This window comes from Corvus kubaryi, unplaced genomic scaffold, assembly GCF_017639235.1.
Source record: "Corvus kubaryi isolate FWS band 111438036 unplaced genomic scaffold, C.kubaryi_AGA036_p1.0 65278, whole genome shotgun sequence".
In the NCBI taxonomy this organism is placed as follows: Eukaryota; Metazoa; Chordata; class Aves; order Passeriformes; family Corvidae; genus Corvus; species Corvus kubaryi.
Genome location: NW_024581885.1, coordinates 123,892 through 137,360, shown reverse-complemented (window position 1 = coordinate 137,360; position 13,469 = coordinate 123,892). Strand labels below are relative to the sequence as shown.

General features: G+C 43.8%; 1 protein-coding gene across 3 annotated transcripts in view; it reads right to left on the bottom strand.

Moving 5' to 3' along the window:
- The window catches only part of LOC121673191 (fibronectin type-III domain-containing protein 3a-like), a 38,997-nt gene that overhangs the window by 13,120 nt on the left and 12,408 nt on the right, over nt 1-13,469 (bottom strand). For all 3 annotated transcript variants that reach the window (XM_042046290.1, XM_042046291.1, XM_042046289.1), the window contains 8 exons: nt 9,754-9,889; nt 6,468-6,543; nt 5,548-5,624; nt 3,763-3,991; nt 2,560-2,832; nt 1,623-1,678; nt 402-556; nt 84-143 (listed from right to left, as the gene is read on the bottom strand). In XM_042046290.1, the coding sequence (XP_041902224.1) occupies nt 84-143; nt 402-556; nt 1,623-1,678; nt 2,560-2,832; nt 3,763-3,991; nt 5,548-5,624; nt 6,468-6,543; nt 9,754-9,849 (1,022 nt within the window). In that variant the 5' untranslated portion in view covers nt 9,850-9,889. The remainder of the gene's footprint in view (nt 1-83; nt 144-401; nt 557-1,622; nt 1,679-2,559; nt 2,833-3,762; nt 3,992-5,547; nt 5,625-6,467; nt 6,544-9,753; nt 9,890-13,469) is intronic.

Sequence of the window (13,469 nt, the reverse complement as noted above, 5' to 3'; positions counted from 1 at the left end):
TGTGTCACACCTTTTCCATGAAGCCACAATAACCCTGTCATTCCCATATCCCCCAAAGCATTATTTCCTCCCCAGCAGCATACCTGGCATGATAATCAGTGGCTGGTCTGAGATCAGGAAGTGTAATTGTTAATTCCTCCCCACTGTGAAAAGGCAAAAACAAATAGAAAGCAGAGTTACAGCTCTTCCTCAAACCTCAGGGCTCAAAGCTCATTGAAAAGCAAAACCACGTAGTGCACATTTAAGTTTCCCACTGTCCACGTAACTCTTTAGTGACATTACTTAAAATTTATTTCATGTGAAGTAGGAAGGTCTGCAAGTCAACAAACAGCTCCTGATAGAGAGATTGCTGATTGGTTAATGGTTTAAACATTGTGCTTAAAGGAAGAAACTAAACTTACACATAGACAGATTTAAATTTTCCATTTTTACCACTGTTGGATATTGCTACTTCAAATGTAAATGCTGCTGGACTATGACTATGGCTCTCTCCATTCTGTGAACTAACTGGGAGATTCCAGGACAGAACGGCTGATCTTGCTTGTATATCAGAAACCTATTAAAAGCATAAATAATGCAAGTAAGTTTGCTTTCTGCAAGAAAAGGTTAATTAGTCAATAACATGGCGTCGCTAATTGGCCTACGAAGCTCCTCACTGGAGGAATTCTTTACCTTTGGAGTGGGAATATAGAGGCATTCTTTGGATTGCAATGATTTCCTCTTTTCATTACTAAAGGCTTTCCCTTCCAACACCAAACCAACACCACACTGGGGCAGGAAGAGAAAATTCCTGTATCAACGTTTCCATCACTCATTTGGAGCAAATGTTCAGCTGGGGAGTCTTGGGCAGGACCCCAGATCAGATTCAGGCACAGACACCTCATTTTCTGACAGCTCCCTCACACAATATTCAACCACTGATCCAAAGGACAGCAAAGTGTTCTGTTTTCAAGACTCAAAATCTTGTCTGACTTTTTTTGCTGCTTAATTCCCACACTCCAAATTTTCTCTGCCCAAGGGAACACAGCCCTGTGGTAGCTTTAAGTACAGATGTCAGAAGCAGCAAGGAAAAAGTACTAAAGGACCAAAAAAACCCCTCAAAAGCTGGTGTAAAGGAACACAACCCGTTTGCTGTGTGGATAATGCAGAGAAGAGCTCATTACACATGCTCAAGATCAAACACAGACATTTAAATTACCCTCATCAGACTCCACCTTCCTAAGTAAGTCCCTAAATACTCAAATACTGCTCCAGTTTCTCAAAATAACATAAAAAGAGGATCTATTTGTGTAAATTTTATCCTCAATATTCCTAAATCCTCTCTGCTGAGTAAAGGATGGTTCCAAGAGTGGACAAACTTCCAAGAGTTTAGCAGGCCCCTGGCTTGCAACATAAAGCCCTCACATACTCTGGAAAACTGCAACAGTGGAATATTCTGGGATTACAGCCTGGCAAACTGAGGAACAGTGAATTTCCATAAACTCTGACAACTAAACTGTATTCATCTTCTCTATTAAAAAAATAAACCATTAAGAACCAAGAAAAAGGGATTGATAAAACACAAGTTATTTTATAGGAAGCACAGGCCCAGGAAATAATGGGATTTTAGGGATAATACTTACGACTGGCTTGCCAATGCTCAAGTGAGTATCACATTTCTTGGATTCTGTGTCAGATTCTGCAATTCAAACACAAACCAGATTATCCCAAAGCCTGAGAGCAACCCAGGCTGTTACCAAAAGGCCACCACGAGATGGAGTTGGCCTCATTAGGACTTGAACAATGGCTCTTATTGTGCAAAGTTAATTTCCCCTGTTTGTTTTGGCTGCGTGAGGGGCAGAAACACCAACTATCCAAAAGCAACAGTGTTACAAAAACCCTTTTAGTACATCCTGCACAAAGGGGATCTTTTCCTAATGGGCAGAAATAGGTTTTCTTTGACAACACAGAAACATTCCTCCAAAAATGAAAGGTGTTAAAAAAACGACAATATGATCTTATCTCCGTCTTATGTATTTTCCTGGAATTTCTATGGCAAAACATTCCCAGTTTGGAAGAAGCCTGACACTGTCTCAAACCAAAGCAAAGACAATGACACTGCACGAGGTTTTTAGTAACCATGAGGTATTAAAAAGCTGGAATTAGAATTAATTAAACTGCAGCCTCTACAACTGCTCAAATTTTCCTATTTCTTGAAGGTTTAAGTAATTCCCAGTTAAGCAAAAAGTACCACAAACAGCGACACCAGAAGTTCTGGAAGTACCTACAGGTCATCCTCGCTGGGAATTTTGATAAGTCCTGGGTCAGAAATGGCAGGGAAGTAAAAAGGTTTAAAATTAAATCTTCCTGAAGACCTTATTTGATAAATATCAAATGAAAGAACTCGATATTACAATGATTTCTGGAGAAAAAAAAAATCTAACCATAACAGATTTCAGGCTTCCTCTAATCCTGAGCAGCCAAAGAAATTTCTAAATCCAGCTTTTTCAGAACCTGTTTTGCAATGGATTTATAGAAAATAAGAAAATAATTGAGATTTCCCCTGTCCATGCCACCTACCTCCCATCTCTGCCTCTGGACTGCCCTTTGTTTTTCCTATCTGCTTCTGCTTTAGTGCTCCAACTCCCCCTTGCTGCGCCTTTCCATTCCCATTGGGAATTGTGGCATTGGAAGAATTAAGGACTTTATGTGGTGAGGAGGGAGGGCTGTTCAGTTTATTGTTGGTGTGACCACTGGCTTGTCTGTCCTTTAGTCTCTTCTTGAGGTGTTCCTGCATTTTGAGACTCCTCTCATCCCTCTGGATGAAGTTTGTCCTTCCATGGGAACGAGGTTCTGCACAAAGGGAGAAATTACTTCATTATTCTGTATTATTCATTTGACATCTGAATCTACAAGCTAGAAAAATCACTAAAATCAGAGCCCCTGCAACTTCCCTGTGCTTTGTCATCTGTAAGGGCAGGGATTTTAGAGTTTGGGGTCTTTTTAAACTGAATTTTTTGGGCCTTTCTCCTGTCAACTGCTCCAGATCCTGCTTTACAGCTGCCTTTCCTCCCTGCTACAGACACATTTGCAAAAAATTAAGCAAACTTAGGACCCAAACTGAATTCTTCAAACACAGCCTGGGCGCTGTTTTACCCTGAAGTGAGTCAAAATAATTAATTACCAATTTAAGCTTGAGAGACAATGAATGGTCTTCCTAAGTCTAACTTGTGTTCTAACTCTTGGTTATAAAATAAGGATTAGAGCTTGGTTTAATTCAGCATAACCCCAGTCCTTCACTGATTTATTGCTTTGTTCAGTTTTTAAATGGAGTGGGTTTGCACTTCACTCTCCACTATGGGTAACGACATTTTTGGGGTTATTTTTGTTCACTTTTCAGCCATAGTGGGACTAAAAAAAACAAAAAAGCATTCATGTATCAAATTAAACGCATTTCCAATAAACTTCATGCCAAGGCTATGACAAAAAAAAAGAGAGCAGAGTTTTAGGGAAAGGTAGGAGCCACTCCTGTGGGATGTACAGTGGCAAAAGTAGGGATGCATGGAAAAGACAACATTTATCAGGTACTGCTTTTGCGTAATTCCTTGAAAACAAAGGATTTAAGCTTTACACAACCACTCTTAGCACATGGTGAGTACCTGATCCACAGGGGTGCTCTACGTTAATAACACAACCCCTGGGAATGCGTGGAGGAGGCAGGGCCAAGCCCCAGCTGTCCCTCCCGGCTGCTTCCTGGCATTTGGGGCATTCCCGGGCTCTCACCTTGCTCCTGGAACACGTGTGGTGGCGGGTGCTGGTGGATGAACTGGGGTGGGAGCTCTCCTGCGCCGGGCACCGCGGGGAACACGGGGTGGGGGGGGGGTGGGAGCAGGGCGTGGGGGTGGTGCATATAATGGGGCACGTGGGGAGGAGGGGGAGGATGCATGGAAGGATGGAATTCCCCTGAGTGGGGCACCACCACCACTCTCCGAACTCCATTTTCTTCCACCACCTGCCAGGAAGCGGGAGAAATCAGCTGTGAGTCCAGAGAGAATCCCATAAAACACTGTACATTTAACAAGGAATTTCCCTGCTCCAGGTCACACCCAGCACCTGACAGCAGGGGTTTGCACACCAGACTGGATTCCATGGAAACCAGGCATGTTCTGCTGGGATAAAGTGGAGTTTGAGGCAGTCAGCTGTGAGAAGCTGAGCCTCACACCCCAAAGTGCTGAACAATCACAGAGTCCCAGGATGGTTTGGGTGGGAAAAGACCTCAAATTTCATCTCGTCCCATCCCACCCCCTGCCATAGGCAGGGACACCTTCTACACACCAGGTTGCTCCAAGCCCCATCCAACCTGTCCTGGAACACTTCCAGGGATGGGAGTCCACAACCTGTTCACTCCCACATTTCACTCCACTTTGGCAGAATCCAAGAGAACTACCCCTGGGCTCCTCCAGAGACTGGGAACACAAAGTTATCCCCTCATCTGACAAGAACAGTCCAAGTAACTCAAGCTCTGATTTAAAGCTTCTTTGCAACTTCTCAATCCCTGTCACAACAACCAAGGGAAAACAACCCAACCCTGCAGGTTTCAGGTGACAGCAAACACAGAACAAATAAATGTGGTTTTCAGGCTGAGCAGCTCAGCGCTGCCAGGGCTTTGCTCAGTGTTTGCACTCAGGGCTCTATTTCACAGGATCAGACATTGTCTGGGGGAATCTTTCCTCAAGGTCTGCAGAGCTGAGAACAGCAGAAGCCTGAAATGCAGCTGTGTGCAAAAAGAAACTGCCTGGAGAACCCAAGAACTCACAGTTGCAAGTTTCAAACCTACTCAGAACACTCCTGATTTTCAACGTCACTACAACATGAGTCCTGTTTCCACATTTGGTTTTAATTATTTCCCTTAAAAGCGCATTAATTTAGAAATAAATCACACTGGGAACTGGGAGTATCTCTGGTAACAACACACAGATCTGACCTGCTGTGGCTGAACAACACCCAGGAGTGGAAAATCCATGGGAGTGGAAAAGCAAAGCTGGGAGAGCCCAGAGCCCTGCTCATTTCCCAGGCACGTCACCGGAATCAGTGTTTGCATCACTACCACACTCTGCACTCTGCTCCAGCAGTGCTGCTTTGCTGGATTTTCAGGAGATCAGGGCTGGTAAAGAAAGGGGCACTGAAAACTCTGACGGATTTTTATATTAAAATAGAAAACCTGCAGCCAGTTGGGACTGTTCACATGACCCAGCTTCACCCTGCAAACAGGACTGATGAAAAATAAACGTGGATCCTGTTCATGGAGCTCAGTCAGTCAATTCAGAGCTGTCCTTGTTACTAAAAGTGTCTTTTGCTGCTGGGAGTAGGATTAAAAAAATCCTGGAAACCGGATCAAACATTACACAGTAACAGAGGTGACAGAGCCCACAAAAATAAAGAGAAATAGCTGGTGAGTTCAGTGGAAAAAACAGCTTTTTTTCACAGCTACAACCATCAACAAGTAACAAAAACATTATAAAATTACCCCCAAAAAACACACTGCAAGAGAAGGATAAATAAATGTACCTGAGATACGTAACCGGGAGGCACAAAAATCGGCGGCATGGAACCGTTTGGTGACATCATAGGGACATGTGCTGGACCTGGGGAGGACAAGGGGCCACTTTTTAACAACCACGGCTTTTCCCACCTGGAGACACCTTTTTCCAAAGGTGGGAGCTCACCCTGGAGCCTGAAACATCAGGAACTGCATCCTATTCTCTGCTCGATTATTGGCTTTAGCCCAACCACCACACTTTGGTCGACAGTGTCTTTTTAATTGCACAAAAATCAGTATAAATAATTTGTGACAGCTAAAAATCTGTAGTAATGCAGGCAAATGCACGTATTGGAGTAAAGCTGATCTAGGAACTTAAAAAAAAATATTTTAAATACATTATTTTTCATGTTAAGCTCAAGGGAAGTATTCCTGTAGGGGATTTGATGAAAGCAAAATGGACATATTTTATATAATGTCATGTAAAATGGTGACAAATACTCCAAAAATGGAAATACTGATAAATTCAACTTGACTTACAGGAGATATTTTGCCCTGACTCAGATTTTCTGTCACTTACTGAGAAGGTAAAAAGGAATTTGTAGGCACGGAGTGGAGCAATGATTCCCCCACCTTACAGCACAGGGAGGCCCCAATGCCCGTGAAATTTGTTTAGATTACTGTGGATTAAATGCCATATAAATCATGTGTGAAGAGCCTGGGAAGACACTTATTCAAGGATCACTGCAAACCCAGCTTTTGGAAATGAAAATCTGCAGGATACAGGGAATCCTGGCAGCTTCCCAGTGCTGCCTCATTTGTGCTTGGACACAAACTGAAAAATCTGATGTATTCCAGTGCAGAAAACGTATCTGACATCACAGAAAAAAACCAATGGAACAACTCTAGAACCAAAATATCTGGATTCAGGACTTCAGCTTCTCTTTACCTTGAATGCACTGAATGTGTCCATCTTCAGTTGTAATTGTAAATGTTTCACCTGGGTTTACCTGGACAAGAATCACCTGGAGGAAATAAAACAAAAATGAGGGGTTGGGGGCTTTTTAAATTTCAGGAATTCTCTGTGGGGGAAACCCCTTCTCTTCAGAGACAAACAACAACAGAGCTTTGGCAACCTTGGAGTAAAAAAGGAAGATGAGACACTGATGGGTAGAATGAGATTTCTTTGTACTTTTGACATAAAATCCTTGTATTTTTTCTCTGGTTACTACCAGAAGTGCGTCACCTGATACACATGAAATAAGCTTCTAATTTCAAGTTTCCCACTGCTTTTTCTGCTTTTACTGAGGCAATAAATGACCTGAGATTCACAGTGCATTCCAGGCTCTTCCCACCACCCCTGCCCTGCAGCTCCTGTAAGCCCAGGTGTGTGTTTTCCCTGCGTAACTGTGTGAGGAATCCAACCCCCAGTGACATCCTGCAGGTCCCTTTGGACACGGCCATGTCTTTGTGCACACAAATCCAAGTGGAGCTGTGCCAGGCTCACTCCTCTGGCAGTGCTGGGATCCCAAACCATCCCCTCACCCTGCCCCAGCTTCAGGGGAATTTTGGCAGCTGCACTTTTATTGTAACATCTATGATATTACGCAGCTAATCCTTTAATAAAAGGAGGGTTTGACTAGGTAAGAACTGCAAGCACACAATTAAAATTCCACCCTGGTGACAGCTGGCACTGCTGTAAAAATGGAAATAAAATGTATTTGTTCAAGTAGCTGTGAAAATCAGTATAATTTTCTTTCATTCAATTTTTACAAAGTATATGTCATTCATGCAGTGACAGTTGTAGCAGGTAGACGGGACCTAAAGAAATCATTTAATTCCTGGCAAAATGAGCTACACATGACATTAACAAATGAATCTGTTCTGTGTTGCCACATTTTCAGTGATGGAGCTCCCCAGACACCACAGTTTCACTGCTCTCAGCACTGCAGACTCCAAGGATAAACTGGTAAATTCTATTTAACACTGGGGTTTTTTGCAGCTTCTGCATATTGGTGTATTAATCTTTGATTTTATTTTTCATAACCTCCCTTGTAGGGGAGAATCGATGCTCCTTGTACAGGGGAGATTTTCTTTGGGTGGATGAGTTGTTTCTGGATATAAGTAAGCCACCAAAACCCCTGATAAGGCCATTTAAGCACTCAGTAATTTTTATGATGGCTCCAGGAGAAGGAGAGATGGCAGAGAATGCCTTTAAAAGTGGCATAATTCGCATTAATAATGAAATTTATGCAGATTTGTCACTTCAGAATACAAGTAAATGTATGACTTTAATGCTAATGAATTTCTTGGGGTAAAGAGAGAAGCGGTGTTAATTGTTTGAAGAAAACTGATAATAATGGGCTGGGGATCTGCCAGAGCACAAAGAACAGGAAAAAGATTTGCTGGGGACCCAGGATTCCACAGGCAGAGACTGACCCCAGGAAAAGGCTCATCTTTGAGGGCAAAATTCAGAGGCAAGAAAGGGATCCTTTAAGAGATTCAGAGCCTCTGAGGGTGTCACATCTTCAGAAAATGTTTCAATTAACTCCAGTTCTCAGAATCAGCTCAGGAGAACTGAGGGAAGGATCCCAATTGAGTGCTGCAATCACAGGGCTGCAGCAGTTGGGAGCCTGGAATTCCAGGAATGCACAGGCAACATCTTAGAGCAGTGACTCACTGTAATTAATGAAGCAAATGCAGCCCCAGCCACCTTCCAACAAGGAAAAATTTCCAGGAAGCTCCAGTGTTGCTAAGGAGTGGATCTGAGCCAAGTGAGACACGGGGAGTGCTGAGCCCAGGAGCTGCCAACGCCTCCAGATGTCCCGAGCACCACTCCAGGGCTGGTGGCACCAGCACAGCCAAAGCTGTTCCCAAGCATCAGCCACTGCTCTGGTTTTATCCCTTATCCATACACATTTTTGGAACCAGAAACCCTTCCAGAAAACTTCCAACTTTAGCTTAAAGTGAAATGAAACTAATGGATTAACTGGAATTGGCCAAACACACAAGTCTGACTTCTCAAAACAAATCACTGTACAATAATTAAGGATTAGCCCCGTCTTTCACAGCACTGGCAGTGAAATAATTAAAAATCCTCTGCACTAATAAAGATTCTAAGTTAAGACTCTCTTTAAAAGATTCTTTTAAACTTCAAATCTGTTCTTCAAATGCATCTCCACGACACAACACTTTTGTTTCCATTTTCTTTAATCTCACCTGACTGCAAAGTCTCCTCTAGGTTCTAAAAATGCCAGTGACTGTCACCTCCATGTCCCACACACACAGCTCTGGGGACAGGGGCCAATTAAATCTACTTGATCTCTTTTCCTCATGAAACCTGAACCACCTGAGTCACCTCCCAGCTGGGCAGGGCTGAAATTTCACCTTCTAATACTAGAACTTCAGAAACATCTTAGAGACTTTGCTCATTTCCAGACACCCTCATTGTACTTCCATCTCCAGAGTCTGAGGCACAAAGGGAAAAGGACTTTTTCTTCAATAAAGCCCATTTTTCCAAGCACACAACCAAAACAACACAGATTTATCCTTCTTATCTGCAACAATGACAAATTGAAGGAGATCTCATTTAAACTTTTGCATTTATGGCCTATCAGACCTCAAAGGATGGGAAGAGCTCCCAGTATTTGTAGTACAAAACACTCAGCTCTTACTGCCAAACACTAAATTCACATTTACTGACCATTTACACATACTTGGGCTTCAAAATTGTTCTGCTGCCACTTTTACCTGCATGTCTAATACTACCAGGGACTTCTGAAGGGTTGTGTTCAACAAAGCTCTAAACAAAGCTCTGAAGTTTCAACTAAATACACTCAGGTTTCACCACTGCACCGTAATTATTAATGATGACACTTAAAACCAGGAAGCCAAGGTCTTTCCTTTCATTTTCCTGTAATAGATTTCCTCTGCAATCCCTTGCTAATCTTTATTCATTATTTCACAGGAGTTTCCAAACCTTTATTAACCCCCTAATTTTTCCTTTGATTTTTGGAGTGTGCAGCTCCATTTTAAAGCCCTCCTTTCACACCTGTCCCCTGGCTTGGAGCTGAATGATTTTTTCCTCTCTCCATTTGCACTTCTGTTTAACTCCTGACATCAGTGCTCAGAACCACATCCATTCCCAGTTTTGCAGATCAGTAGCAGAGCTGCCTGGTTTTTGTGGAGCCACGATCCCAGTTGCTCCCAGTGCTCCCAGTTCAGGGCTCACTTGCCTGCTGGATGCTGTCTCCGTTGACCATGTGAGGTAGAAGTGGCACTTCATTCAGCAGAGGTGTAGCCTCCAGGGGGGGCGGCTGGTCAGCCATCATTTCTTGGGATTGTTCATGGACACCTGCTCACCTCAACCACCTGCTCCAAGAAAACACAGGGATAGGGTCAGATCCGGCTCTTCCTTCCTTAAATCATTCCCTGTTTGTTTGACAAACTCGGCTTGTGGGGCCCTGCCAACTCAGAATATTCCCAGTGCACCCAAACAGTCCAATATTATCCTGTTTTGCACTTCTAACTCCTTTCATGGAAGCAATAAATATCCTTCTCCCCAAATTCTCCCCTTAAATCATCAGGAATATTCAGCTTGCCATGCCACGAGTGCTGGAATTGGTACCTCAGCACAGCAATTACACAGTAGAGGAATTTACATTTATACAGCAGTTTATTCCTAAATTTGCACTTCAAATTCCTAAACTGCTTCCACTCCAGACCCCAAGCTTTAGGCTAACTAATGCACATAGCACATTTACATTTTAGTGATGACCAAAAAAAACCCCCAAACCATGCAATTTCTCCAATACAGAATCTGTCATGGTGAAAACAAAGCTGAAGACAACATAAAACCCCACTCTGTCCCCAAATCTTTGACTGAGCACCATGGAGAAATGTGAATGGAAAAGTGCTGCAGAGTCGTGGGCTTCCAAGAATAATCTGTAATTAGAGCAAGTCAAAATACACATGACACAAATTAATTATAGTCATTAGAGCAAGTCAAGCTACAAGCTCCAAATGGTAGGGAATTTTCAGTGTATAGTTAATCCAGCATCCATAAAAAGCACAAGATAACAGGATACAGGAAATGCTGACACTTCCTTCTCCTTTCCCATTACCTCCCATAAACCAGAAGGCAAAATGTGGTTAGGAGAGGCCAATTCCTTAAAAATAAAAAGCAAACCACGAAACACCCCCCTAAATCTGTGCATGAACCAAGTCAGGCTGTTTAAAAATGTCAAATCCTTGTTCAGTTCTCCACAAGCAGCACGGAAAGGGCAGTGTTTGGGGAAGAAAAAAAGAGGAAAACAGCTTAATTCTGTACCCGTAGGTCTCAATTTCCAGCAAATTAGAAACAATAGGAGAAATAGAATTAATATCATTTCTTCTGGTTTTAACTCACTTTGTACAGAAAAATCAGTAAGAAAGCTGAGATTACAGATTTTTCCTGTGTTATCAAGTCAAGGCAAAGGAGCTCGTGGAATCCACTGATAAAACCCCCATTCCTTCTTTGCAAAAGCATCTCAAAATCAGAGATAACAATCAATCACACAGACACAAAATGCAGCACAGCAAACTCCTCAAGACTTCCTCAAACCCAGCTCCTTTCACAAGGAAATTGTTTTCCAGGGCAGCTCCAGTAACAATTTTAAGAAGCCAAACATCACTGCAAGGTGCAAGGGCTGGACAGGACCTCAAAGATCAAATTTGTACTAAGTTTGGCCTAAATACACTTAATAAATATACTGAACTGCCTTAGCATGCTATTTGTTTCCTGAATAACATAATCTCCTTTTTGTCAGGTTTGGAATTGCCTCTGCCAAGGACACAAATTTTAGCTATTCCACTTAAAAATCCCTGCCTGGAACAGTAAAATTCAGGCAAAGGTTTCTTCCTCTACACCTCTCCCATTTTCTGAGGCTGGATCTAAGCCTTAAGAGCCGTAACAGGAATTCACAACACACAGGCAAAATGAAAATTCTTTATTTTATATATGCATATGAATTCCCTGAATCTCTGAATCTCAAAAAACCCAGAAATTAGTACTTAAAATAAAGGGGAAACCCCTTTACCAAAAGGCAACTCCATCTGCATTGAAATTCAACTACCCCAAATAAGCAGCTGCAGAAAAACGTGTTCTGAAACAGGGCCCAAAGGCACCTGCAACTTTAAATAAACGTTCAGAGTTTCTGTGCTCATCCTCTGCAACTTCAAATAAAGGTTCGGAGTTTCTCTGCTCGTCCCCTGCCTTGGCTGAATTTAATTCTCTCCTTAGGACAAATTGTAGAGCAGAACCCCAACATTCCCGTGGTTTTTAGAACCCTTCATCTCCTGCCTAATGACACAGGGAGGGTTTAATTTACATGGACAACTCCACACAGTTTCTGCCTGCTTAGTGCTGTGACTTCATTTTTCAGAGGAAGAATTTAGTATTTGGAGTATCAGGATACAATTGGTTTTAAACTGTTAATGATAACTCCAAAAACAGCCAATTTTGTGTCTTAGTAGCAATGGCCACATGGTCAGAGAAAATAGAAGTAGTGACAGAAACAAAACCATCTAAAGAGGTTTTTGGGCAGTTTCACCTGGCTCAGAACATTGATATTTTCCTGTGCAGCTGGGCTGGGGTGGCTGCAAGTGGCAGAACACTGAGGACAAAGAAGGACGTCCTGACAGATTAGAAAAAAACAAGTTATTTTGGGTTTTGAGCACTGCTTCATTCCTTGAAAACACTGATAAGAGCAGCAAAAACACCCTGCCCTCCAAGGGAACAGAGTCAGTGAATGTGGGACTCAACCCCTCCCCACTTGAACAGGTAAAACTTTTCCAGGGAAATGAATTCCCAGATTCACCTCCCCAAAGCGTCCATTTAACTCGAGGAAGTAGGTGGTATTTGGGCAAATAAAAAGAGAATTCCTGAAAAGTTATTACATACTCAGCACAATTTCCTGCAAAACAAAACAAAGACAGAGCTCTATCTTGAAAAGCCATTTCCCAACACCCTCCCACGGCTGGCCTGGAGCACGGAATCCAGTCCTGCTCAGCCCTCCCTGCAGGGCAAGGCTGCTCCCAAGGGAAAGGTGGAGGACAATCACCACAGGGGCAGAGGGGAGATTCCAGCATCCCGAACCCACCTCCATCCACACTCCCAGTCAGGGCATCACAGAATCCCAGGATGGTTTGGGTTGGAAGGGACCTTAAATCTCCTCCAGTTCCACCCCTGCCATGGGCAGGGACACCTCCCACTATGCCAGGCTGCTCCAAGCCCCGTCCAACCTGGCCTTGGACACTGCCAGGGATCCAGGGGCAACCACAGCTTCTCTGGGCACCCTGTGCCAGGGCCCAACCACCCTCACAGGGAAGAATTCCTTCCCAATATCCCATCTAACCCTGCACTCTGCCAATGGGAAGCCATTCCCTGTGTCCTGTCCCTCTAGGTCCTTGTCCAAAGTCCCTCTCCAGGTCTCCTGGAGCCCTTCAGGCCCTGGAAGGGGCTCTGAGGTCTCCCCCGAGCCTTCTCTTCTCCAGGCGAGCACCCCCAGCTCCAGGGCAGAGGAGCTCCAGCCCTTGGAGCAGCTCTGTGGCCTCCTCTGGACTCTCTCCAGCAGCTCCACATCCTTCCTGTGCTGGGAGCCCAGGGCTGGAGGCAGCTCTGCAGAGGGGCAGAACTCCCCCCTTCCTCCTGCCCATGCTGGGAACAAACCCTGGAATCTGGGGCTCCTGGGGACCAGAGCATGTCCAGCCTCTCCTCCACCAACACTCCCGAGTTCCCAAGTTTCACATCATCCCTAATACTCTGTCATTGATTCCAGGCTTCCCTAAAGCCTTGGATTTCCCCCAAACCAAGTCAGCTTGGAGAGGCAAACCCAGCTGGGGGTGTTCATGGACCAGAAGGAACAACCCACCCACAGGGAGAACTGCATCCAAGAGCTGCTTGGTCCACTTT